Genomic DNA, 26182 nt, shown 5'->3' with positions numbered 1-26182 from the left:
TTTTATCTAATTGGACAAATTTAATGCGATTTCGATCTTAAATGTAAAGTCTGATATGAAAGCTTAATGCTCAGACTAAAAATATTAAATGTGTACAAATTTTGAAAATTTTGCAATAATGCAATAACTGATCTCATATAGCAAGTTTTATTTTAAGTATTAGAGATGTTCAACTTTATTAATTTACCCGATAAAAAACTTCTGGATTATTTATATAAATTTCGCAAAACATTCTTTACATTTGATATAGCGATATTATTACTACAATATAACATCATTATTTCTAATATTTTGAATAAGATTTAGTTCACGATTAATAATATGTTTCAAAATAAAATATAAAATGAAATATGTTTCCTTTATATATTCATTTTCAATAATTAATTGATTTTCGCTTGGAATAGAATAAAGTAAATTTGGAGATAAAAATAACGAATACGATGATAAGAAAATTATCTTTTTGTAATTATTATTTTATTATTTTATTATAAAGGACAAAATACGTTATATATAGACACAGTTTCTGGAAGTACTGAGGTGCAGTCTTAAGATTCTAAATAGATTCTGTAGATCACTGTACATAGACTATATTCATTAAAAAGTAATATCCTTTCTAATTTGTCATATATTTATGATACTTAAATAATATTTACAGCCAAAGAGAAAGAGTTTAGTTCTCTAATTCCCTGAAAAAGTATGTACAAGAGTATATTGTTCATATTGTTATTTTTTTTACATTTTACTTCTTCGTATGTCGATTTGTCGTTTTACAATGTTTTATTCTATTCTTAAATTTTAGTTTTCTGCTGAAAAATGCCGATTCGTGCAAAAAAGATATTAAAATAGAATTAAACTGTTTAGAATATGATAAATATATACAAACATATTAGAAACAAGAAAGAAAAATTTAAATATTCTCGCTATACTTTATCGAATTTAACATAATTCGTATTTTGACAGTTGCATAAATATAGCAAAACGACAAAATAATATGCTATATAAAGTTGCAATAAAATTACATCGTCAACTCCACATATAACATACGTCACTCATTGAAATGATCGCATTACAAGATAATAATGAAAAAAAACCTATACTTGTTTCTATATTTTTTCGTTGAGGACTCAATATTGCATCGTGAGACTTTGTCATTTATATGTGTGTGTTTAAAACTTTTCAATTGGTCACTTATATAATTGCATTAGATTTGATAACGTAAACGTAATGTAGCACACATATTTCACTAAGGCGTTAAATGATATTTATTAAAGTCTCATAACCGTGTTAATATAATCATGAAGTGCTCGCATGTAAATATGAACACTGCTTCGTGTACATAAAGTTTTTGCCGAGATATTTCATATCTACAAAACATCTCATGGAAAGAGTAAACAAGTCACGTATTTCGAAAAGTATTAATGATGAAAAAGAAAAGTTAGAGGTCGATGTCTTTTGGTCCCATAGTCACCACTATATAGACGGAAGACAAATAAGCTATTTTTCATGATAAGAAAATATATTTTTAAATGTATAAATTATTTTTTTAATTTAAATGCGTGAAATATTTTACTTGTGTAAATATTATACAAATGCCATTACAAAAAAACAAATTTTAATAAGAATATTTTATAATTTAAAATTATATAGATTATTTTTTATTTATTAGAAAAAATTTATAATTAATATGTATATTATTGAATATATATATATATATTGAATATATTGAATATATTGAATATATATAATTGATTACTTATGTGAAAATGTAAACTATTGATTATATATTAAGAATGATTTTTTAAATTTTTATTACGGTAAGAGATAATCAGAATATATATTTCTATTTCATCGATTTTTTTCTTCATTTACCTATATCTTATATTGAAATTTCTCTTTGATATTTTATTGTCGGAATTATTGAAAAAATTATTAGATTATTGAAAAGAGATTTATATAATGCGTTAATTGACATATAATCAAGTGAAACAAGTTAAGAAGTGTATAAAGCAACAAACTATTAAAATAAAAGTATTATACTACTGTAAAAAATGTAAAAACTGTAAGAGTATTAATTAAAGTTGATTTAAAAAAAAAGGGACTCGGCATCTGTCTAGAAAAGTCTCGTACAAAGCACAACTTATTCTTATTTTTTATTTACATTTAAAATTAAAAAAAAATAGAATGTTTTTCCTCTAACTCTTTTTCTATCTTTAAGGCTATTCAATATACATGTGTGACTAGTTCTTTTTTTACAAAACTATCTTCATATGTTATATTCAAAGGATGTGAAATATATGTATATTGCCAAATTCACATTTCTTTTCTCGTTTGAGATTTGTTTTAGTTGTATATTGCTTTTATTTGTTATTTACATCTACTCGCATGCATATGCGTATACTCTTTTTTTCTCTTGCCATCGAATAGGTTCCGTCGAGAATAGTTGCGAGCTTATCTAATTGTCAGATATCTAGTTTGGTCTCATACAATATCTTATTTTTAGTTTTCGACAATATTAGGTATTTAATCTTGGACTAGCAATTGTATGTAATTTTTCATATTGACTGTCACATTCTATTAACAATATGCAAATAGTTTCAGAAAGTTTGACTAATCAGAGGTAGCATTGATCGGAAATTGATACAACCAGCGCCTTAGATAAGAGTGCGAGAGATCGCGTGTGTTGAAAATCCACAAAGATACTTTTTTTCTATAAGAGAGATCTCTTTCTGTAACATGAATACAGCATCTACAAATTTAGTCTCTTGTGGCTCATTACGCTCGAAGCTGACCACGCTGGTTTTTACAAACTTCTCCTCAAGAGCCCACGCACGATGATAGAGTACATTCGCGACAGAGTACATTTGCTCGCTCGTTAATACGATTACAGAAACGAGAGTCCAACGACTCGTTTTAAGTTAAATCGTGGCAATTTGAAAGCCATTGCAAAGGTCCAGTACGTGTTAAGTACGTGTTTCGCAGCTTCAGATATTTCGCGGTCTATGTTCACTCGTCAAGCGGTTTCTATCCCATCCACCCACAACACGTTCCTATTTTTCATTTCGCAGAGGCGTCTCGTAGCAATAAATTGTACCGTCCAAAGCACTTTCTCAAAGCACGTTCTCGTGACATTTTTCAAGCGCAATAAAATTAAATTGCGCAGAAAAATTCTTCTAGTTTCTTGGAGGTCGATTCTTCTCAATCTTGATCGTGTCACTAATCACGCGTCACGAAATCGAATTGCACGCTCTCGACGTGGCCCCGGCCGGGCCGACGTGTGACGTCACATACCGCCGCTGGAAGGTCCACTTCCGGTTGCGCATATGCCGCCATCGCTACTTTGGCTGACACTACTGTAGCTTACATTACTCGCTTGCCCTCCCGTTGCCATTCCGGAAATATACTGAAACAGAATATATTTTTGGTCATTGTTTTCTCGTTCACATTTCTTAGATAGATTATCAGGAAATTTAGTTGGAGAACAAAAATTGAAATAGCACCAAATATTCGCGCATAAACTTGTTGTGCTTGTGTCTGCAGTCATTTCTTTTTAGAAACGTATATTTCGTTTGAACAAAAATAAATTTTTAATGCTTGAACTCTGCTTGTAATTAGCGCATTGAGGAATTTATATGAATACTGCTCGAATCTGTGCATGCCCACAACTATGTTTTATTCATGTGCTGATAGTACACATATTTCTCATTGCGAATAAAAAAAAAATACATTTTTCATCTTTTTCATATTTTTGCGAAATATACCTCGCAAATTTTCAATGCGGTAAGAATTATTGTCAGCTGAAACACGATGTTTATAACGATGTTTATAATTGCCTAGTTTATTTTTTAAACACGTGACAACTCGTGACAACAGTTTCATCTTGTATAAAGTCCTGCTTTCCTTTTATCGCGAATTTAGAAAAAATTTATTAGATTGCTGCATTTTCTTAAAATGCTTTTTCGCTAAACTATGTTCACTTTCCTTCAGAAAGTAGTCGAGCACGTTTATCCGACGCGACAACCGAGCTCTCCTGTCGTCGTCCTAGGGATAATCGATCCATCAGTTTCGCTTCAAACGCAACCTGTTTCTCCGCGCTTGTTGCCTTCCCTTTAAAGGTCGCCACGGATCAGCGACAAGCTTTACACTTCACGCTCATATCCCATGTACACATAGCTTTGCGCCGAATCGTGCGAACAGTGCGGTCGAAGAGACAACCCGTGGCTGTTGAATAGGGAGAGGTGGTTAAACGGTTTTTCGATAGCTCCTGGCCGTAAAGCAAATAATTCAATATTCGGCCAGCCATGGAAAAAAATGTCACCGCAAATGCGAACGAGTTGGGATTTCAAATCTGTAGTTTACCGAGCCAACAAAAAAGTGAACAAAACGGATGTTCGCTTATTCTTGTGTTCGCGGTTTTTTTTCATCTTTCTCAAAAGAGACAATACGCGTAATTGATGATCGATATGTTTTTGAATTACGATTTTCTAGAAAGAATTTTCCTTTACATTTAGCATTGATTTGAAAGACGAAGGATTTTTCAAAGTACCACGTATAGTTCGTGCAATAATTCGCAGAGAGAAGAAGAGGGAGGGACTTGTGAAGAGTTTCGTACGCTCGCTTTGTCTCTTCCCATCCTGAGTCTCACGGGATAGTGACCGCATCGGAGTTTTCTCGTTTGTTCTATCGAGTGTTGAATTCCCCAAGGTCAAATGGTTTTCCTTATTTTTGTCTTCTCTCACTTTTAGGATCCGTTATCTCGTATCTTCGCGCGGCTCTCGTTTTAGTAACACGGTCATGAAACTAAAGTATCTATCTAGGTTATTGGAAATAGCACGAGATTGCGCGTTTATTTTAAATTTTTCATACGCGGACATATTAATTTTGTTTTTTATTTTACGATATAGTATCACGATATAATCATGGTAATTAATTCCCTCGCATAAGCGTAATTAAAGATACATGCATCACGTTGCGATAAAATTTTAATTTCCACACTTTTATACTCGAATTCTTTTTTTTTCGAATTCTTTTTTTCGAATTTTTTCTTTCGACACTGAAAGAGTGCGCAACTAAAATATTTAAATACTCGTTCATTAGAAACTCGCAAAATTAACATGAAAACCTGGAAATATACTCAAAGAACGAAAAACTGAATATAAAATGCCTGTGCGTCACAGAAGTACAAGAAACATTAATAATACCTTTATTTACAGACTCGACAAATAATACATTCACGGATTAGACGCATCTACATAATTGCACGTCATGATTGTTAATTCTGAGAGATAAAATTAATGATTAATACATTTATCCAATTTATTAAAATTAAATATTAAATTAATATAATATAATCGTAACAATCTTTTTCATCTTCTGCTTAATAATGTTGTCGACTCTATTTAAAAATTATCAGCCATGACGCGTGAATATAATATTTAAATAAGGTGCATCCAACTCGAAAATGCCGAATCCGGAAATGAGGGCATTACTGATGTAGGTGCGCCATTACCGTTTCATTTGTAGAATCATTCATGTTCTTTGGGTTACCAAAGCATTTACATACATTTTTCAAGCATACTTCATGACCGCGCACGAATTCTTTTAGAGCCCGCGTTTGCTCAACAAATATATACATATAAAATTTTGTAAATCAGGAAAAATTGAAATTTAAAGAAAACCAGTCAAAAACCTTTTAAGAAAACTATAAGAGAAGATAAAAGATGGATAATGAGAGAAGTATCTATATCAAGAAGTGCATTCTATTAGATAATAGAGTGCTATGTGCAAGTGCGTGTTTAAGATCAAGAGAGTGTCACATTTACTAGTAAACATACCGAGAATTAATATTCTACGGGAATGCGTCGATATTCGTTGAGATGTTCGTCGATCTCTGATACGTAAGGGTCTTGGAAAACAGATACGGGACTTACTCTTGGAAATTAATTGCTAAAATTACTGTATAAAATTACTGCTTTATTTATTGTATTAAAACAGGACGAAGAAAATAATGACGGAAATAAAAGATTGAGAAAAGGTCTCGAGGATTTCTACGATCAACGATCGACGGCCAGCTCGCGATGATATTCCGTTGTTAAATGTAGGTTTGCTCGCCGGAATTTTCTCGACTTCTTCGTATGTGATGGATCGAATACGCGGAGTAGTACCGTCCGGATGCGAATTTCTGAAAAAAGCAATATGGATAGGATGTTCCCGTACCTAATACTTAGCGTCAGCAATTCTGTCCAAACTGTTAATACAATTGTGACATATGCAACGTATTGCTCCCTTTATTCCCATTTATAATATGCTCGTTCATTAAGCATGATATATATTTCGACATTACATCAGCGTTTATTGACATAGTTGAAGACGATGGTCAAGATGATGTATTTATTGAGTATTTTAATGAAAAATTACTAATCAATCTATAAAATCTATAAAATCTATAAAATACAAATAATAAGACTTCGATTATAACAATATAAAAAATAATAATTAAAAAAGGCTTATAAGAACAACGCAAGATTGAACGCGCAAAAAGAAAAAATTTCAGAAATAAAACAAGTAAAATATTTATTTAAATATTTTGGTCTCACTTCGAGTCTTCTTCAGTAAATTAAAATTGACGTAAAAAAAAGTCGAGCGCTCAGACTCGTTCGACATTCCGACACTCGTCGCGAACAACCAATGCGAGGAACCTGCCATCGATTCCAGTCGTAAAGCTATATATATCACGTCTTGCATTTCTTTTCGATTTTTTAATTAGAATTTTAATTTACTGAAGAAGGCTTGAAATAGGATCGAAATATTTAAATAAGCATTTTCCTTATTTTATTGAAAAATTTTTTTTATTGTGCTCTTACTTTTGCATTGGCTCTTATTTAATTAAGCCTTTTTTAATTATTATTTCTTTATATTCTATAAAATTATACAAAGAAAATATTTATCGGTGTATTAACAAATCTTTATAATCTACTATATTTTCCATGTAAAATATAAATTATTGATTTTAATATTTGTGTGTGTTATCGTTATTAAATCAAAATATACAATTATTTCTTTCTTTCATTTACTTCTCCAATTTACATTTTCTGGATAAGATAATATATTGATTGCAGCAAAGAGAGCTTTTAATTTTCAATGTGCACATTTGTTTAATATTTGATAAAGGCATCCTAGTAAAGATGAGCGCATAACGCAGTGAGGAAAGACGCCAAAACTGACGTTTTGTTTTTGAGTTCTTGTCCTTCTAGTTAAAAGTTTAAAATATAGATTTATACCATGAATATTTATTACAGATAGCTCTTCCTATTAAACTGTATCATAATTTTGATATTGTTTAATGAGTAATCAAGCGGATTAAATTTGTGTCAGTTTTGCAAAATGCAGAATTTAATTGTTGAGAAATATGAAATAATATATCGCTTTAAGAAACACATCGATTTTGACACTTTTCCTCTTTTATATTTGTATTAAATTATTAATATTCCTCAAAAGTTTTTTTGATATCTTAAATCCTTTATGATATATTTACTTTTTCTTTATCTATGTTTTCTTTATAAATGTTTATATTCTTTTAAGCAAAGATTTGTTCATCTTTTTATTTGTGAATAAAACGTCTTTACTTCTAACAAAATTTATGTATAGGGGTAACTTATGAGGGACACTAAATGAATTTAGGCAAAATTGTTCTAATGTTAAGCAAAGGTGAATCGGGAATTAGTTTTGGGACGATTCAACAATCCAATCGTAATACTGCATTAAGTTAAAAATATCTATAAAAAAGAGTCGATATACCGCCTAATTTAAACTTACCTGACTTGGTTTACATCTGAATGCCGGTTGATACCGCCGTTTCATTCGTCTGGGACAACAGTAGCATAGAATTCTGACAAAAGCTCTGAAACATGAGAAAATATAATATATCTTGCAATTTTAGTCAGACTACGAGATTGTAAAGCAAGAAAATTTCACTATAAAAATTGCTCTTTTTTTATTTATTATATGGCCTAGTCATATAAATTGATATATTTTAATCTGATTTGCGCTATTGCGACGTAGACAAGTGCGTTTGTGCAATGTCACGACGCAGTATCGTGACGCCAAATACATTTTAACGCTAAGATTGCATGACTGTTACATTTTTTTTCAGGTATCGTATGTACAAATATTTGCATAAAGGCCATAGCAATGAAAATGCGACATGCAATCGACTTGCATGTGCATTGCATTATTTGGATATCACTAAAGGATCCAAAATTTTTTCTAGTTAAAGCGTTCTCTAATTGACCTATAGTAGACGGTTGTCTATAATTTTGAATATTTTTAAAAATGACATACACGTATATTTATATACGGTATATATACGGTACACCGTGAGATGTACTGTATAAATAATATGCAACGTTAAATGCACAATAAACAGATCATCTTCCTAGCGACTGCACGAGAACGACATTATATGATATTTACACTCTTTTTTGAGATTATCCATTTAGATTATACACTTTTACGTTTTCATGGATAGTACGTACTTGAATAGTACCTTACGCGACTTGCATTTGGAAACATTAAAGCAGTTGAAGTACAGTAAACGTAACATTGATATACAATAATATATACGAGTGTCAGCGCATCAAGACAACATGAATCTAAATATTAAATTAGACTTTTATCAGCCACAAGGCTTTCTAAATCGTTTCTTCTTTCTTATTATACTAATATCAGCTGTTTCTGCTATTGTGACATCGTTACAACGTGCAACCGATGGACGCATTCTCTGGAAAAACCTCGCGGAAGACCAGAATCAGCGTGAAAAATCATCAAAATTAATATCCTGTGCAGTACCGTACATCGAGGAATATTTCGAATTTTCGGATCGAATATCGCTCTTAGTCTCGGACATGCTAGACGACGCTCCCACTCTCATAAAACTATTGATAAACGAATTACCCGTAAGCGGTACTGTGTATGCATTATCAAACGCAGAGCCGGCAGACTTATTAGAAACGTACGATGTTTCTGAAAACGTCGTTATTCTATCAAAGAGCGCAATTAGTCTCGAAACAAATTCTTCCTATTTCGTCGACTATTGCAAATGCCAGTGCAGTGTTGTAATAATGCTAACGAATCTATTGGCCGACGAAGAGAGTTTCTTGATAGAGGCCAGCATGATAGTAGAACAAATGTCATTGTTGCATGTGTCCATGTTCAAGCTCGCAATATTGGCGTTGATTGAAGAATCAGTTCTGCTCGCTGGTAGCATTCCGATTCGAGTCGACGAATTGTACGTGCTCGCCGAGCCGACGCTTTTAGGCAGATGCCAACAGGAGAGTACTATTCGATGGCAGCATTTCAAAACAAGATCATTCAATACCTCTGTCGTAAACGCGGCGATGTTCCACAATTTTCCCTACGCGTATTTCACCAAAAAGAAGGATCATTTGAAATTCGGCGGTGTCGAGGGCTCGATGGTGGAAGAGATCGCGAGTAACATGAATCTCGAATTGAACAGAGATCAGATCGATTGGCAAAACACCACGATCGATGCAGAACTTTACGCGAGACTTAACAACGCGACTGACGATTTGATATTTGGTGGTCTTCTGTGGGATCCTAATCAAAAGACGGTGTACATGACTTCTTACGGAATGGTACAGATCGCATGGCTAATACCGATGAAAACGAACGTTTCCTTTCGCGGTTTAATAACGCCGTTCAGCGCGAACGTTTGGTACATCATAATCAGCACGTTGTTCCTCAGCGGACTCGTAAAGCATTTCTTGATTCATGACATTACATTTCTGGACATGACGGCCCTGGTTCTCGGCGTGGCTACTAATCGTCCGAAGAGAACTTCCAGCAAAATCCTATTCATATCTTACAGCCTGTTTGGTTTCTTTCTTTCGCAGCTTTATTTAGGATCGCTGGCCGATCAGCTCCAGAGTGCGACGGAAAGTCAAATTGAAACTATGGAAGAACTAGTCAAATCGGGGCTACAAATAGGTGGAACTCAACGATTAGCTCAATTGTTACGGACACCTGACAAAACCGATGAGGGCAACGTCGAACGAACGCTCCGCGAGAATTTTATTGTTTTCAAACAGCATGATTATACTAAGTTATTCTTAGATATCATCGATGGAAGTAATACTACTCTAGCTCTTCTTGTGATGTTAAATCTAACCGATGTACGCCATATGTCCAATTTGAAAAAAGCTCACATTATGAAAGAGAATGTGGGCAGTTATCCATTAGCCCTCGCAACTTGGCAAGGATTCCCATACTTGAGTGAATTTAACTTCAAGATTCAAATACTTGTTCAAGACGGTCTTATTGAATTCTGGTCAGACATGGCGTCATTGAATAAAAGTTATTTCGCAACGGATAATGAAACTGACGAAGATGACATCGGCATTGACGATCTTGCGCCGGCCTTTCTTCTTTTGATCATGGGATATATCGGTGGATTCTTCCTCTTGATTATAGAAGTTATCTTATATCCATCTAAAGTGCTTTCATGAATTCATCTTTATATTATAATGTAGTAAATAGGTCATTTTTAGAATAATCTGGCAGGCTGTAGTTTTAAAGTTTTGAGTGTATTCCATTAGTCGCTGGGCATATTTGTTTTTATTAATTTTTTCTTCAAATAAAATATTTTTATCAAAAATTTTATTTAAATAATTTCTCAATATTGTAGTATCTGTTATTAAATATATAGTTTTTAATGCAATAAATGTTCTGCAAAAATTAATCCTCTATCGAATTAAAGGTTATAAAAAGAGAACGCAATTTCATTCATCTATGTCTGATTAGATGTTTTATTTTCTTTTAATTGAACATTAAAAAACGACATCACTGGTGCTTGATAGTTTTTAAAGATGTCTTTGTCATATATCTTGTTGTGTGGAAAAAATTTTACTCAGTTATCAATGCGATAACTATCTTGGCTCGTTAACCGTTTATAATAAGTCTATTAAGATCTGTGGGATATTTAACTGCGCGCCTCTCGGATAGAAAATTCGCCCCATGGCAAGTTAATTAGAAAAGTTCAGAGCTAATTTCATTAAACCTTTCTATTTAGTTCGTCGCACGAGGTAAAACTTACAGTGGGAAAATGCCAATTTTAAAATTTGCGATATCCCATTATTAACTGCGATTTAATTTATGCATTTTGTGCTTTCTGTAAGCATTTGTTTGTAACACATATACAAACATAAAATGATTAGGAAATATGTAATATATCTATCTTACTCTGTCTTCGTTAATGTGTAATTTATCATTTTACAAACTCATAGTTAAATTTTTGATAAATATGGCCAATTAGGAAATAAAATTTCGAAAAAACTGCAATTTATGGATCGAGTTTTGCAATCATGTTTTTTTTTTGAGATGTCATAAATAAATTAAATTTTTGTGTCGCGTAAATTTTGCCTCAGAAAACACTTAAAAATCTTCATTTAAGATATTACGAAATTATTTGTTAAGAATGTACATTCTTAACAGATTATAAGATTAATAATATTTATAAGAATGATAATGAGAATAAAAAATTTTAATTTGAATTTCTGCTATATATTAATACTTAATAATGATGATTTAATAACGACGGTTTCAATACTCTTGTTATTTTTTACGCTTTTCTTTGTAGTTGTCCATGTTTCATGAAAAATTTAACAGTACTATTTTTTTTATTCTGCTATTTTCTGTCTCGGATTTCGTATTTGATTAAATTCGATGTGATATCACAATGCTTATTTAACCTCGTATGCGATTGATCGTTGCCAGATATTTCAACCGGAATATTTACTTTTATAGAATATGTTTTTATAACTGACGAAAATGTTAGCTATAACAAAATTACTGATAACTAAGTTACAAAAATATTAATATTATAATCTCATATTTGTGGAATGAAATCGTTAAAAATTTATTAACTATATATCTTGATGTTATATTTTTATTTAATCATTAAAAATTTATTTAAATTTGATTTTTAATCGAATTTCTCTACTGTTATTTCTATATTGATTAAATCAGTAATGAATACACGTGCAAAATAAATACATTATCGTTCTTATATGTATATTAATTGGAAAAAATCTTACGCAATTTTACATTTTAAAAGCACGTTTGAAAACCTGATCCCTATTCTCAATACATATTTAAACATATAATAATTTTATTCATTTCACTTATTTATATTTTATGATTAATAATATTATGATAAAAAGTTTAATGTAAATTACATAAGTAAGTATATACAATAACATCAAATATGTAACTTTGACAATTTTTTCGATGAATAAAATGGAAAGGATTAAAGTACAAGCAAAAATTATTTTCTTTCTCGTACATTAGTAGATTAATGGCACGGAAAGTAACTCTTTCGATTAACACAGGAAAGGAGTTAATTCTACTCTTTTCGCATCGTAACATTATTACACGATCGATCATATGATACATTGTCGATCGGATTACGATCACATTTTGTGGACTTTTGTGCGAGAACAAAAAAGTCAAAGAACAAGATGACGTCGTTAATCAAAACGAATCTGAGCGTGATTTCCGGTCATCGGGTCGATATCGACGACAAAACGAACCGAATTGCGGAACGTAAAGTCCCGATTGGCGTGTGACGCTGTGTAATCAGCTATTGGCGTCAAATTTACGTTCTAATGACAGCGAAACGTGCGCCGAATACATTTCTGCCGGAATGCAATCGAATCGGAGTACGCGACATACCAAACCGGAAATCGATGACTATGTCGCGGCATCACAATGAATATCACCGCGAAGCTTAACTTAACTGCTAGAAAACTCCGATTATCCCCCATAAAAGTTATCTTACTGTTTTGACAATTACAAGAGTAATTTTATAACAAGACATAAATAGGGGAGTAAAACAACTTGATAAGTAACATTTAAGCGCAATTCAAAAACTAGAACAAATTCAAAACATTCAATTTGGAGATGTTATCGAGAGAAAAAGAAGTAAAATATGGTTGTTGTTTGAAAAAAAAATGGCGAAAGCTACAGCAACTCTCTATCTGCGCAACTTTAAAGATTAATCGAGCTGATAAGATTTATTTCGCGCGTAATTCGGCATCGGCAACAGAACGAGAAAGCTAGCTCACAAACATACAATCGAAAGATATACATGGATGTGCACAATCTGTAGTATTCGTTAGCAGAGACGGCCAAAAGTCAATCCGATCTGCGCTACGCAAAGAGACCAAGTAATCCGCAAGTCAAACTCTCTCTCTCTCTCTCTTTCTTTCTCTGAAGTTCATGGTGAAGAACAAACAAAGACAACGGAATTAAGTAGGAGACGTAGAGGGAATCGTTGTAGGGAGAGCGCCGCAGATTTACGACTACGGCTTACCGCTTGATCTTGGTGCGATCTTACCTTCTAACTCTATGTCGTCTCTCTATTTCTTTTTTTCCCTCTTCATCTTGTTACTCTTAGTCAGACGAATTAATCCTGCCTCCCTTCTGCCTCTTTGTCTTCCCACATTTTTAGTAACGAGTAGTAACGGCGTGATATATACAGACGTTTTGGCGCCGAATACGAGGCGACGCGACGTCTCGACGATGTTGAATCCAAATTTTGGCGACTATGCACTGCGCCACTCGTATGGGTCTCGCTTTCATTTTTATCTTTCTCTTCTTTTTTTTCTCAAAACACGAATGTGTGTTCCGCATCGTCGGTCACGAAAGAAGGTTCTTAGAAGAAGTCAATTACTTGGGCAAACCTTGACACACTTTCGACTGTGTAACCTACATTAAAATGTAACGCGATATGAATTCATATGTATTTATTTAATATTTAGAACCACTAACCAGTTGCACATGTATTGCATTTCTGTGTAGTCTATTTTTTTACAGTGTTTTCATAGGTTCGATCGCTATTTCACTCCACGTAATGCTTCCGTTCTCAATTGCACTTTAGCTTATGCTAAAGCATAATGAACGACCTAGATCTTTATCGCGTTATTGATCGTGACGCAGTTATCATGGTGTTTCTAGGAATAATGCGAGAGGTTCGATAAGGTACAAGACGCGAGCACAAATTTTTATTATTTCAAAAACGTGTCGATCTCTACATTTCATTCGTGTTTACGTTTCTTCTCAGTTGTATTCATTCAATATGAGTCGTGCGTTACATATTTATGACAATCTGAATAAATACAGGTTGTTTATTATTAAATTTGCTTTCCATTTTAAACATGCAAGAACTCTGCATGATACGTTTCTCTCTCCGGTAAGAGATTGTAAGACGAGACGCACGGTTATCAACCAATATAATATCAACAGCGAAACAAGATTGTTTCTATTGCCGTTTAAGGGCCCCGAGCTATTATTTTATTTCTGTCGCGCGCTCGATTTACATATTGGTCGTATCAGATGACCGGATAAAGGAGGGATGGACATATATTATTTGCGAGAAACGCGGAGTATTCGTGATTATTCACGAAACAGCGACGGAAAATCGGCCGTCCTTGAATTCGGAGTTTCTTTATGAGATCGGTGACCTGGTTTTGTTCGGTCCACCAGCTAATAGAGTGTTATCGGCTGCTTTCCTTCCTTCGTTCGTGCTCCTCTTCCTTCTCAATCCCTCTGTTCAAACCTCAGATAAGCCCCGATTTATATTTTCTTTTTTATTAAGAGAATATCTTTCTCCCTAATCTAAATGTCGCAAAATATCTATTTGTAATTTCGATAATACATACAATAATATTAATATAATGGTGTGTTTTCCCAGATTTCAGATTGTCAAAATTTATTAAGCGCATTTATTTATTATTTCAAAATAATGTGTTACATAAAAAGAAATATAATCCTGATATTTAATTTTTTGGAAAGACAGATACGTACGTAATTCGGGACGTGATATCGCAGCCGAATACAGACTTTTATCATACAATAACTTCGTATTTGTGTGTGTAGTCGTTATGTTTTATCATGGATTATTTGTTGCAACATACCGGACTTTTTTTTAATGTCGGCTTATATGCAGGGAGATAAAGTAGCGTTGACAGAGAGATGAAATAATCCACGCGGTGCAATATGAAGTAAAAGTTTAAAATGCGAAATTTGAAATTTTTTTTAACGAACTCGCGTAGGCAGATTAGATCTTCCGGTTCTGCAGTAATGCCGCTTTTGTTTGAGTGCGATACCAATTCAAAAGTATATTTCAAAGTTCTTATTATATTTCAGATTATATGCATTGGAGATGGGGCTCGATTGTTCCCGAGTTTTTTACATAATTTAAATCTTGAATTTTACTCATTAATAATTTAATGTCGCATTATTCATGTCTCGATAAGGACCTCTTTATTTCATTCATCTCGTTATTTTTTTGTTATTTGTGCATCGTCACAGAAGATCTCGGAAGAATCCACATCTATTTCAGTCGAAGCGGAACGGAACGCGTCTATCTACATCCTCATCCTCTATGTACTCGCAGAAACTTTTAATTGCATCATACTCGAGTAAAAGTCTTTGTAATTTCAGTGAGGAATCCCCTCGCGCGTATGGCCCTTCGCAAGATAAACAACGACAACTTCTAAAATTCGCGGTAAGTTGTAAAATTCATTAATTCAGACTTTTAGATCGAATATAATTAAGCTTGCGCTGTCAACTCTACAATTAAAATCGAAATTTAATCGGGAGTTGTGACACTACTTTATTTAACATTTAAATGGAATCGTTATTACAGACGCGATCATGATTGTCTCTGGTTCGTACTTCGATGAAGTCGACTGAATAAGTAAATCGTTTAATAAAGACTACTCTATCCTTCTCGGCACCGCTTTTACTTGTAATTTTACGTCGGATATTAAAGATATTGAAAAAAGGATTATCTAGATTCCGTTTAAACGGCTCGATTATAATTAACTCAATATGAGGGCGTTTCAGGAACCGTGGGAAACGGATCAATGCGACACGGTTCGTGCGTCTCAGATTCTTTCGTATAAAACTAAACCTGCGAAGCTATATTATTATCGCGATAAGCGATCGAATCCCATCGATCATTCCCTTCTATTTTCTAGTTATAATGTCATTTCGGATCGCCGGCTTCTTTTCGCATGTACAAAGTTGCAATTACCCCCTCCCTTTTATTAATATCCGCCCGTTTGGAGCGATCGAACTATCCACGTTTTACGACCTAGAAGATAGGCCCTCACAGCCCTATGTATACTATAAAGAAAGCACGCGGTCTATTGATTTTACATTTACCTGTATGCACGGAGTAAATATCCGTGAAGCGTGATAGTTACACGTGGGATTGCTGTACACAACGTCGTTTGGCGTCAGCCAAACCGTATCAGCTCCTCTATTCAACGTCAGCGTTACATCGCCCCCCCATCATGTAGCATAACTCGCTCTGCCACGCGATTCGTGATTTAACATGCGAACATGTCCACATGGCAGAGACAGATCAGCGGCGTTAATCCATTGTTCATTGCTCGCGAAAGCAATGTACATAGACGGTTTCCCATTTTACCTCCAAATTTTTCATTTCTTATTCGGAAAATCCAACAAATATCGCATATATATAATTACAATTATTTGATTTATTTTATTTAATTTGTAATGGTTTTTCTTTTTGTTTCACAATTTATTAAATTTATACACCTAATCTTTTTTATTCTTAAATCTATTGTTTTATGGTATCATTGTGCTGAAATAGTTTTTGATGAAATAGTTGAAAAAGATCTTGAAACTTTTATAATTAAACAACATTATGAAAGCTCGGATCTCGAAAGTGCTAACAATCGTTGTGAAAAGTTTTTATTGACTAGAAATGTAATTCTAAAGTATTAACTCAGAATTGTTATTTCTAAGATAGCGGATTAAAACGTTTCTAAATTATCTTATACACACGATAGATCTTTTACCTTTCCGTTTCAATTATATTTTTTATTAGCAATCCATTATCACATTGGGATTAGCGTGATATTGCCGAGTACTTTCTGTATAATACAGTGATTTATCAACCTGTTTCTTTCCTTATCGTACTGCTCTGATCATATCGTACTATATAATTATAGCATTCGTTTAATATGATAAAATAAAAATTAGATAGAAGTTTAATAAATCTATTATTATTTCTTACTTCGTTAAAAAATCGTGTATATGTCGACTCGGTTGAAGCAAATATTATAGAGATTATATCGCGCGTTATAAGGGTGGAAAGAAAATTCTCGGTAACTACTATCAAGTCGAGAAGGTATTTAAGATGATAAATGTTTTTCACCAATACCGAGCGTCCCGGTAGCGCTCGTTGGGGCTCCGAGGGAAGAAAATGTCGGATGCGCGGGCGTCCTGAAACTTCGGGCTCATTTCACGTGGACGAATAAAAGTAATTTGCTAAAGGGTCTCTGCCTAATCCACCCACAATCCCCACTAGCTAAATTCTCTTTTCCCATCTGCGGGTGGAAACTCCCTGCTCTCTCTTTCCTTCTCTTGCTTTCCTTTCTTCTCGCTTTCTCTTTCTCTCTCGATATTATATATATACGCTTTCGACCATATATACCGTTTTAAAAGAGGTAAGCTCCGTGGAGCTTCGGTTTGAAATCGATCTAAAATCTCGCGAGTATTCTTTTTCGGCTGGTTCTTTTCCTTTCTTCCGGAAGTTACCACCTTCACCGTTTTCTCGATCTATTCGATAACTAATGCTTAGCGAATTGCAGAGATGGGAAAAGGGGGTATTCTGATATTCGCATTAAGAGAATACTGACAATTGAATACGAGAATAACGGGTAATGTCAACCCACGATGATAGATTGTAAATGCACATTTCATGCTCGTAAACCTAGTGATATGTATACATGTATAAACGCATTAATATCCTAGCACTACTATTCCCATTATATATATATATATATATATATATATATATATATATATATACATACATATAATATGAGGAAGGGATGTGGATGAAGGTAATATGTACATCTATCCAACATTAACACTAAAGAGACAAACGTACCGTACAACATCAGGTGAATTTGCTTATTCGTAGAAGAATGTATCCGGCATGCGCGAAATACCAGCTGTGTACAATATATTTAATGTAGCTACGTGAAAGTTGCGTGAAAGCTGGAATCTTAAAAACGCTGATAATCATTGCAAGATGTTTCTTTTATAACATAGTGGAAAATTAAATGCAATGTGTAAGGTATATTAGAAATGATTCCGCAATAAATACGCGAAGATTTTCGTATACAGAATAGCATTTTGTGCATAAAAAAATTTGTATTAAGAGATATTTATATTATCCATATTATATAACTTTCAATATTATATATGAAATATTTTTAAAATATTTTAAAATGATTATATTATTATACATGCATAAATTATATCTATATTGTCTATGAAATATTTTTAAAATATTTTAAAATGATTATATTATGATTATAATACATACATGAATGAATCGTCTAATTTGTGACTTCAAATTACTCTCTTTCTCTCATGAATTTATATAAACAATATTTCAAAGTCGCGTGTAATATATTTTGATATAATAAAAGTAAATAATAATTACTTTTCACTCTTAATTTTCAACAACAATTTTTTTCCGACAGATTTTTTGTTCAACAAACAATCTACACGCGCGAATAATTTAAAGTGGTTGAGTTAATATTTTATCCTGTATATATAAAATATTCAAATTGCCTTCAAGAGTGTCTAACTCTCTTAATATAATAAAATGAAAACAGTTTACTTTTATAAGTATTAAGTAAATTTACGTTCAAGTGTTTATGTTTAATTTTTACTCTTTCATATATAAAATAAATTAGAAATCTATTTGTGAAATTTCAAAATATTAACCGATTAAATCAGAATTATTATTTTCATGCAATTAAAAAAATGCCTACGATCTAATTACAAACAATTATTTTGTGCTAATATTGTACAAAACATGTAAAGACGAAACAGAACGTGTAAAATACGTAAAATAATTGTTCTAGCTATTATGATTTCCGGAAGATAAAAATCAGCTAACGATGCGTTCAAGGACTCACCTACGAAAGTCTCTACTCCAACAGGCGTATATTACAGGATTCATTCCACTGTTAATCCAGCCGAGCCAGGTGACGGCAGCGGACACGATTTCCTCCTGCCATATGCACCTCGTGCAGAATCCTGACCATAGATTCACGACGAAAAACGGCAGCCAACAAATAATAAAGACACCCATAACAATACCAAGAGTCTTTGCCGCCTTCTTCTCTTTGGCGAACTTGGCAAGCTTCCGCGACAAAGAGAAATTTTTGCCCAGATGGTGCTTGTTGTTGATCCGAACTGATGGCACTCTGGTGAGACCGTTGTTGTGGAGTGCCGTTAACGGTTCCTCGAGATCCTGAAGATCCTCGGGCGTGCTCGAGGCGGTACGGAAGAGGTGTCTGGCATCGGTGTTTGTAGACACGCCGCCCCGGTGCATCCTGAGCGTAAGCTCGAGCTCGCCGGAGGCCATCATCACTTGCTTCGTGCCGAGTTTTAGACTCCTCGTCTGTATCACGGCGGCGCGATAGATCCTGTAATATGTGAACACCATCACGAATAGCGGCAGGTAGAAGCTAATTGTCGACGAAAATATCAGGTAGCCGAGATTCTCCGTGAACGGACACTTGTCTTCAGGTACTTGCTCGGTGCGTACCGCACGCCACCACGCTATCGCGGGGAAGGAGATCGCGCTCGAGCAGATCCACACGATGGCGATTAGGATCGCCGCGCGTTTCCTGCTCATACGCATCGGATACGTGAAGGGATCGGTGATCGCCCAGTAGCGGTCCAGGCTAATGACGCACAGATTCAAAATGGATGCTGTGGAGAAGAGGACGTCCAGCGAACGCCAAACGTCGCACCAGTCCGTCGTGAAGAGCCAACGGTTCTCTAGTACCTCGTATACCGCGCTGATCGGCATCACCACCAGGCCTACCAGACAATCGGCGCAAGCCAATGAGGTCACGAAATAGTTCGTCGCTGTATGCAGATGCCTCTCGCGAAATACCGCGAGGATCACTAATGAGTTGCCGAAGACGGTAGCTACGGAGAAGAGCAACAAAACTATCGCGAGACCAATTCGATCCGAGGCGAGTCCCCAGAGATCCTCGTAGGTATGATTAAAAAGCGGTGGATAGCTCGTGTTGTAGAAACTCTTGCCGATTAGATCGTCGTTTAATGCGTGTGCCTCGTCTTCCCAGCTGCTCAATAAGTAGATCTCGCTGACATTCATGTTTCGCCGTACGTAGCCGTGTTACTATGACCACGGTCCCTGACGACCGTAATCACCCCGACGTACGATCGTCCAAGATGATGATTCTCGCGACGTTTTCGAGGCGGCTGAACGTCAGAATATTGGCGTCGCATTCACGTTCACGAGATTCCTCCTTCTCGTCTGTTCTCTCATTTTGTTTTCTCATTGAGACACCTCGGAAAATCATTGTAATTCTAAGATTACCGTCATATTTTTTTTTACATATTTATTCGAATTAATCACACTTGAAATACACTCCGATCAGACAATCTGATGTTCAATCGATCTTCAAGATTTTATCAATCTGTGATTTAATTATATCTTATAAGGACCGATTAAACTTTGTCTCAACACTTTTGGATATCTATCTGATGACATTTGGCACAATATATCTCTTTCGCCTGCGATATTAAAGTTAGTACAGAACACACGAAATGGCATAATTGAAAGATGTCAAAAGTTCAGATTTCTTTTATCTCCAGCAGTATTTTCATTCGATTAAATTTATCTGTCTTTCGAATACCTGAAACAAATAAGTTAGTTCATGAAAGTAAGTTTGTTTCTAAAAAAAGAATGAGGAAAATGAGATGAAAAATCTCGCGAGTCAGATGATTTTATTTATATTATATCTTGAGTCCTTGCAATCTATTGAGCAAATATTTTCTTTACTTGAAGAAGGTCTGACATTAATTTCCTCCCTTTTTCTCCGATAAAATAAGTATTCTTTTGAAATGTGATTCTAATTGATGGCAAATAAGTTTGCGAGAAAAATTATTCAAAAGATTCATTACAGATCTCTTTCTCCCTGTCTCTCTCCCTCTTTAAACCTTGTTATCTTTATAAGGATTCTTGATAGATCTTCCTGTGAGAAAAAATTAATCTCGAGTTTTCTCATTTGGCCAGATATTTTATCGTCGATCGAGTGTTTATAGAACGATGATATGTTTATGCTTACGATTCATCGAGCGGGCTACATCACGAAAGGTCGTATCGACGGTACAAAAATAACAAGCGACAATATCATTTTTACCGAAACAAAACTATCGAGTTACCTCTGCAGATAATAGCAATCTGTATGGAAAATTATAATTTGCATAAAATATATTTAAACATAAGATGATACTTTTCAGATAAGATGTATAAAGACTAAATAGGCTTTAGTGCGTAACAAGATCACCGTTATGATCCTAGATTTTAAGTCGAGATTTCCTGTACGTTCAAAAGAGCACGGTGAATTTTATTTTACTTTGCCTTACCGTCTAACAATAAGTTGGAAATAAAGTCGCAAAGTTGAGTAAAACGCGGCAAGATAAGAAGAGGGATTCACGATTGTTTTTCTTCGTCCAAAATAAGGACAGGACTGAAGAGTCTCATCCGTATAGATTTTGATCGAAAGTTTAATTCGTAAAATGAAACATAAATAACGTATAGCTTCGCGTTTCTGAAATCCTGTTTTATACATACTCCCTTTATACGTACCTTCCTATTATATATTTTAAAGTATTCAAATTAATGAGTATTTAAGATTAGTTGACTTTACGTATTTTCACACGTTTTACGCATTCATCGCTGCAGATTGATAGCAAAGCAATCAAAGTGAAAGACAAACGCATATCCTAACGTAATCTAACTTTAAGTGAATCTTCTCGCCTCGACAATTTTATTGACCAATATTGACGGCTCCATTTTCTGCCGGGGACATGACGTCTAAGAATCTCCCTCGAGGCATGACAAACTCTTTCGAAGCGATATTAAAGCTATCGCGCCGCGTCATCCTATTTTGCATATGGGTCCCCGATCTTCCTCTGGAAATCGTTTTCGCTCACGGAATATCGGATGCAGACATTATACAGGTAAAAATTTATCGAGAAATTGTCGATACTGGATTGATTCTTGTAATACATCGATATATCCATTTCAATTAATAAAAAAAATATATATATTTTTTTTAGATCGGATTTTGTTTTAATTTACAATACATTAATACAATTAACACGCAAACAAATCCGAATCCTATTCATGCCGTATGTAAACAATCAGTTTCGAAAAGCTTCCACATTCTCTCTCTTTCTCTTTCAGTGTTATAAACCACTCCCCGACTACGCCTATTTATGGATATTCATCGTTGAGTGATTATCACGATCATCTTTGACCCCGCACCCTCGCGTCCTCATAGCCTCCCTCGTTTTAACAGTATGCAATATATACTCGATTTTACACACACAGCCGTTGAAGAAGGCCGCCGTTGAACTTGGTCATTACGGATGAATAGTACCAATGGCGATCGATATATATATACATGCATAGTAGTATAAAAAATAACTTTTCTATCGTAGGACGGCCAGCTCATTAATGAAGAACACATTTTCCTTGAGAATCAAAAATATCTGCTTCTTCAAAAGTTTTCAATGTTAAAACACTTTTTTTAAATATGTATGTACAAATCAAAAGGAGCAAATTAGTTTTAAACTTTCCACAAGAGTTTGTGTCCTATAAAGATTCATTTTTTATATTCGAGTTTTTATTATTTCAAATTTTACTGTTAAAAATGTGTCATGCTTCTCGTAAAAAAAATAAAATAATACAATAGACTCATAAAGCTAACAAAAAATATTTTATGTGTGGCTTATCTATGCAGATTTTATGATTTGTGATTATATCACAAGAGTATTACATAATGAGAAAAGTAATTTTAAAACGCGTTAAAATTTTCCATGAAACATTTAATTTATTCAAATTAACTATGCAACTATATTATATACATCTTATTTGCAGATTTTTAAATGCGTTATGTGATATACGTATATAATTGACTATAAACAATTAAAGTAAATTATAAACAATTCAGAAATAATTTTTAGAATCTGAAATATGCCGTATAATGTTCTAAATCCATGTTTGCGATGAATAATATTCCTTTCAAAGAACAAATCCTTATATCGCACATTTCTCGATGAGGATCAAGCTAGATATATGAGCGATCTTTTCCCTTGTTTCTTTAGGAACTTACGAAATTGCGATAGGAGGATCAAGAGTAGGTAGAGATAAACTTGCGTAACTGATCGAGAGAGAGTAAGAAAAGACATCAAGGGTAGAGGAGCAAGAAATTGAAAGAAAAATTCGAGAGAACAAAATGTAAATACTTTCTGAAATTTACTAAACATGATAAATATTGTTTTAAATTATTTTAAAATAACTTGTGATAATATGATTTGATAAAGAGAGTTTGAAATAATTATTTAGATACAGAACGTTTTTATTATTAAATTTTCTTTTATTAGCAATTATTAATGAATATTATATATGTAAAGTGAATTAAAAGTGAAATATCGAGAGTATATAATAACTGTCAAAAGCAAATATTCTTTATCATAATTTTGGTATTGAACCTATTAAATTCATCTCGAAATTATCTTTCATTCCGGGGTACCGAAACGACATGAAATGATAGCATAAATTAATGCTGCTGAGTCAAGAGGAAAGAGAAATCTATTTTACAAGGCTTGATATCACATTCCCGTTTATGACCCCGTCGCGGCAAATTGCAAAATTACATAAGATTGGCCAAACGGTAATCATGTAAGCCGGAACTCGGTGGGTGTCAATAGTCTATTATCACTTGTAACTCTCTGGACATATTCATTCATTTTACACGTGTAAGATTTTGTCAGCTTTCGGCAAAAAATATCTGCTTTTGTCTGGATAGATGGTTATATTTATACGGAATTATTTTAACAACGAGAATGAGAATGAATTCTACATCGTTTGACATATGAATCGACACACGAAATAGTTCGCTATTAATAAGTACATTATATCGTGAATTTTCTCTGGATTTCAGAGATCCCAAATTAAATAAGATATCTTCAGATTTCACATTAATAATTTTTGAATTATGATTCTTGTTTTTTACTCTTGCACTAGACACGAATAACTAATGTGACGTGATGAATAAGGGAAAAATATTCCAGAGAATTTACCTAATTGTTTTCATTTCATAATAAGGTGATTCTTCATGCTGACATAATTGAATGATTTAAATCCGCTTCTTTTTAAATGTTCCCACATGGTTAGAGATGTATGATTAAACTTGAAAATTACGCGACGCAATTTATGGACGTGCGAATATAATTGCTTCATGTATGTAGCTTGATGCTACACGGATATCTTTTTTTCCTTTTTAGGTTTTTAAATTCTTAATTAATATATAATCCTATTTTTATGCAAATGTACTTTTTGCAACAAAAACAAAAATAAACACGAAATCAGAGCACTATATATTGTATATATATAGGGAACTTGAAATGTAAAGTTATTAGAAATTAGAATTAGAATATTTTTATTTAATTTTTATTAAATTAGAATATTCTAATTCTAATTTCTAATAACTTTATATTTTTTATTGATGTTAATCTATTCGGCCAAGAGACATGTAACGTTAACTGATCCTTTGATCGAGTGTTCTTTTGATAGATTTTCAATCTTCGGTAATCCCGTCTTGTTACAGAGTAGATATCTCTTTTGCCGCTGTCTTTCCCTATTCTCGTTGTATCGTATGATTTGACGTAAATTTTACCTCTTGCACGAATCTGAACACTATAATGTGCCATTTTCAACACAGAATGTATTAAATAAAATATTCAATCAGCGTTAAAAAATTATTTAAATATTGAAAGAAAGTATATAAAAATCTTAAAGAAATAAAAATTCAATGATTGGACGTGATCGTAAAAGCGTCCTTAATATTAAAATCTTTGCTGTGTGTACAATAACGAGATCAATTTTATCCGCCGTATATATGAAGTCGCGCGAATCCCGTTAATTCTCTTCGCATAATCTATATCTATATCTATATATCTTATTTCGATAATGTATGCAAAATATTTCTGTAAGAAAATTTGAATTATTTTACTCGAACGTATTATGATAGGTCTCAGAAGTTTTTTAAATTTACATTAAAGTAGGATTTAGGACGCAATCTTCTTTAACGAATGTTTTGCATTTCTGGCCGTACTTCTGTTAATTTTCGAGATATTTAAAATATATGATTCTTAAGACAAGTTAGAAAAAAAGGATAGAAATAATAAAAATCTAATCCTAATCGACAAGAGAAAAGCTTGTTCTTTTTTATGAATTAATAAAAGAGGCAAGTATCACAGATTTTATAATTACTTTTGTACGATCTAGCATAGAATCCTTCATGGATAGCACACACCTATTAGTGCAACAGATGGAGAACCGAACAATCAACGATATTGCGGATTTGCTCATTCAGTGATTTGATTCGTTCAATCAGTTAAATTGAAAAAGAGTGTTTCCGAGACGGTGCTGTTAAATAAAAAAAGCGGACGGAGGAGGGATGGAGGGAGGATTGTACGCACCATTGTATATCCTATGTGCATCGCAAAGCGATCATGTGTTCTTTCTTCCGGGGAAAATAACGCGGGTATCGCGATCGTTCTCCATTAACGCATCATCGTCGAATAACGCGCGTTAATTGCCCCCCTCCCCGCTAATCTGGCATGTCCCGCTTGCAACGTGAACCTTCAAGGTCACGGCTTCTCCCGATCGCCGGTTCGATTCAATCGATTCGCCGGACTGATGTCACGATGTCACGATGTGCGTGGCACAGACGACGATGACAGCGATGGTGCTGTTGATACCAGCCGTGATTCGGCTCGCGTCGGATGTCGGTATCAAGCACGAGCTAATGGGAAGGAGCATGATCGAGGAAGGGTACGGGAAAACGTACGCGACGCGTCCACGAATTTTCGCTCTGAATCCACGAAATTTCGCCGCACATACATTCGCAATTAAAAGCGGGGAATAGGGTGGCCCGAAAGAGAGGAGCCTCACGGGGGTTACTTTTCCTATAGCGAGAACGCGGGTTACGTGTTTCGCGGT

The 26182-nt window shown here is 33.9% G+C and overlaps 2 protein-coding genes across 5 annotated transcripts; one reads left to right on the top strand and one right to left on the bottom strand.

The window, feature by feature from the left end:
* Window positions 1-452: 452 nt before the first annotated feature.
* On the bottom strand, window positions 453-26182 carry Dop1r2 (dopamine receptor 2). 4 transcript variants are annotated; one of them, XR_014437438.1, is made up of 5 exons: window positions 25660-26182; window positions 19044-20801; window positions 7813-7897; window positions 5832-6178; window positions 3303-3400 (listed from the first exon to the last, which is right to left on the bottom strand). XR_014437438.1 is itself a non-coding variant. In XM_083092458.1 (4 exons), exons 2-4 carry the CDS (start codon window positions 20255-20257, stop codon window positions 3281-3283), a joined length of 1419 nt encoding a protein of 472 aa, XP_082948584.1. In that variant the 5' UTR covers window positions 20258-20801; window positions 25660-26182; the 3' UTR covers window positions 453-3280. The 4 variants fall into 4 exon arrangements, 3 of the variants coding, with proteins under 3 accessions (XP_082948584.1, XP_082948591.1, XP_082948600.1); XM_083092458.1 differs by lacking the exon at window positions 5832-6178 and having other exon boundaries at window positions 453-3400; XM_083092465.1 differs by lacking the exons at window positions 5832-6178; window positions 25660-26182 and adding an exon at window positions 24259-24449 and having other exon boundaries at window positions 453-3400.
* LOC145967489 (uncharacterized) lies at window positions 8568-10669 on the top strand. Its single transcript, XM_083092443.1, has one exon. The coding sequence runs from the start codon at window positions 8643-8645 to the stop codon at window positions 10518-10520; it is 1878 nt and encodes a 625-aa protein (XP_082948569.1). The 5' UTR covers window positions 8568-8642; the 3' UTR covers window positions 10521-10669.

The sequence above is a fragment of the Camponotus vicinus genome, unplaced genomic scaffold, assembly GCF_025532165.1.
Source record: "Camponotus vicinus isolate PSW18456_S1 unplaced genomic scaffold, iyCamVici1.0 SCAF_1, whole genome shotgun sequence".
NCBI classification, from domain to species: Eukaryota; Metazoa; Arthropoda; class Insecta; order Hymenoptera; family Formicidae; genus Camponotus; species Camponotus vicinus.
This window is presented reverse-complemented; position numbering and strand designations above follow the sequence as displayed.

Excerpts from the sequence above, each read along its gene's own strand:
- Dop1r2 (XM_083092458.1), bottom strand. The coding sequence starts at position 20,257 with ATGAATGTCAGCGAGATCTACTTATTGAGCAGCTGGGAAGACGAGGCA. Across the intron at positions 7,898-19,043 it reads TGGAGTAGAGACTTTCGTAG|AGCTTTTGTCAGAATTCTAT; the intron begins GTGAGTCCTTGA and ends CTCATGTTTCAG. Across the intron at positions 3,401-7,812 it reads TCAGATGTAAACCAAGTCAG|TATATTTCCGGAATGGCAAC; the intron begins GTAAGTTTAAAT and ends ATTCTGTTTCAG.
- LOC145967489 (XM_083092443.1), top strand. The coding sequence starts at position 8,643 with ATGAATCTAAATATTAAATTAGACTTTTATCAGCCACAAGGCTTTCTA.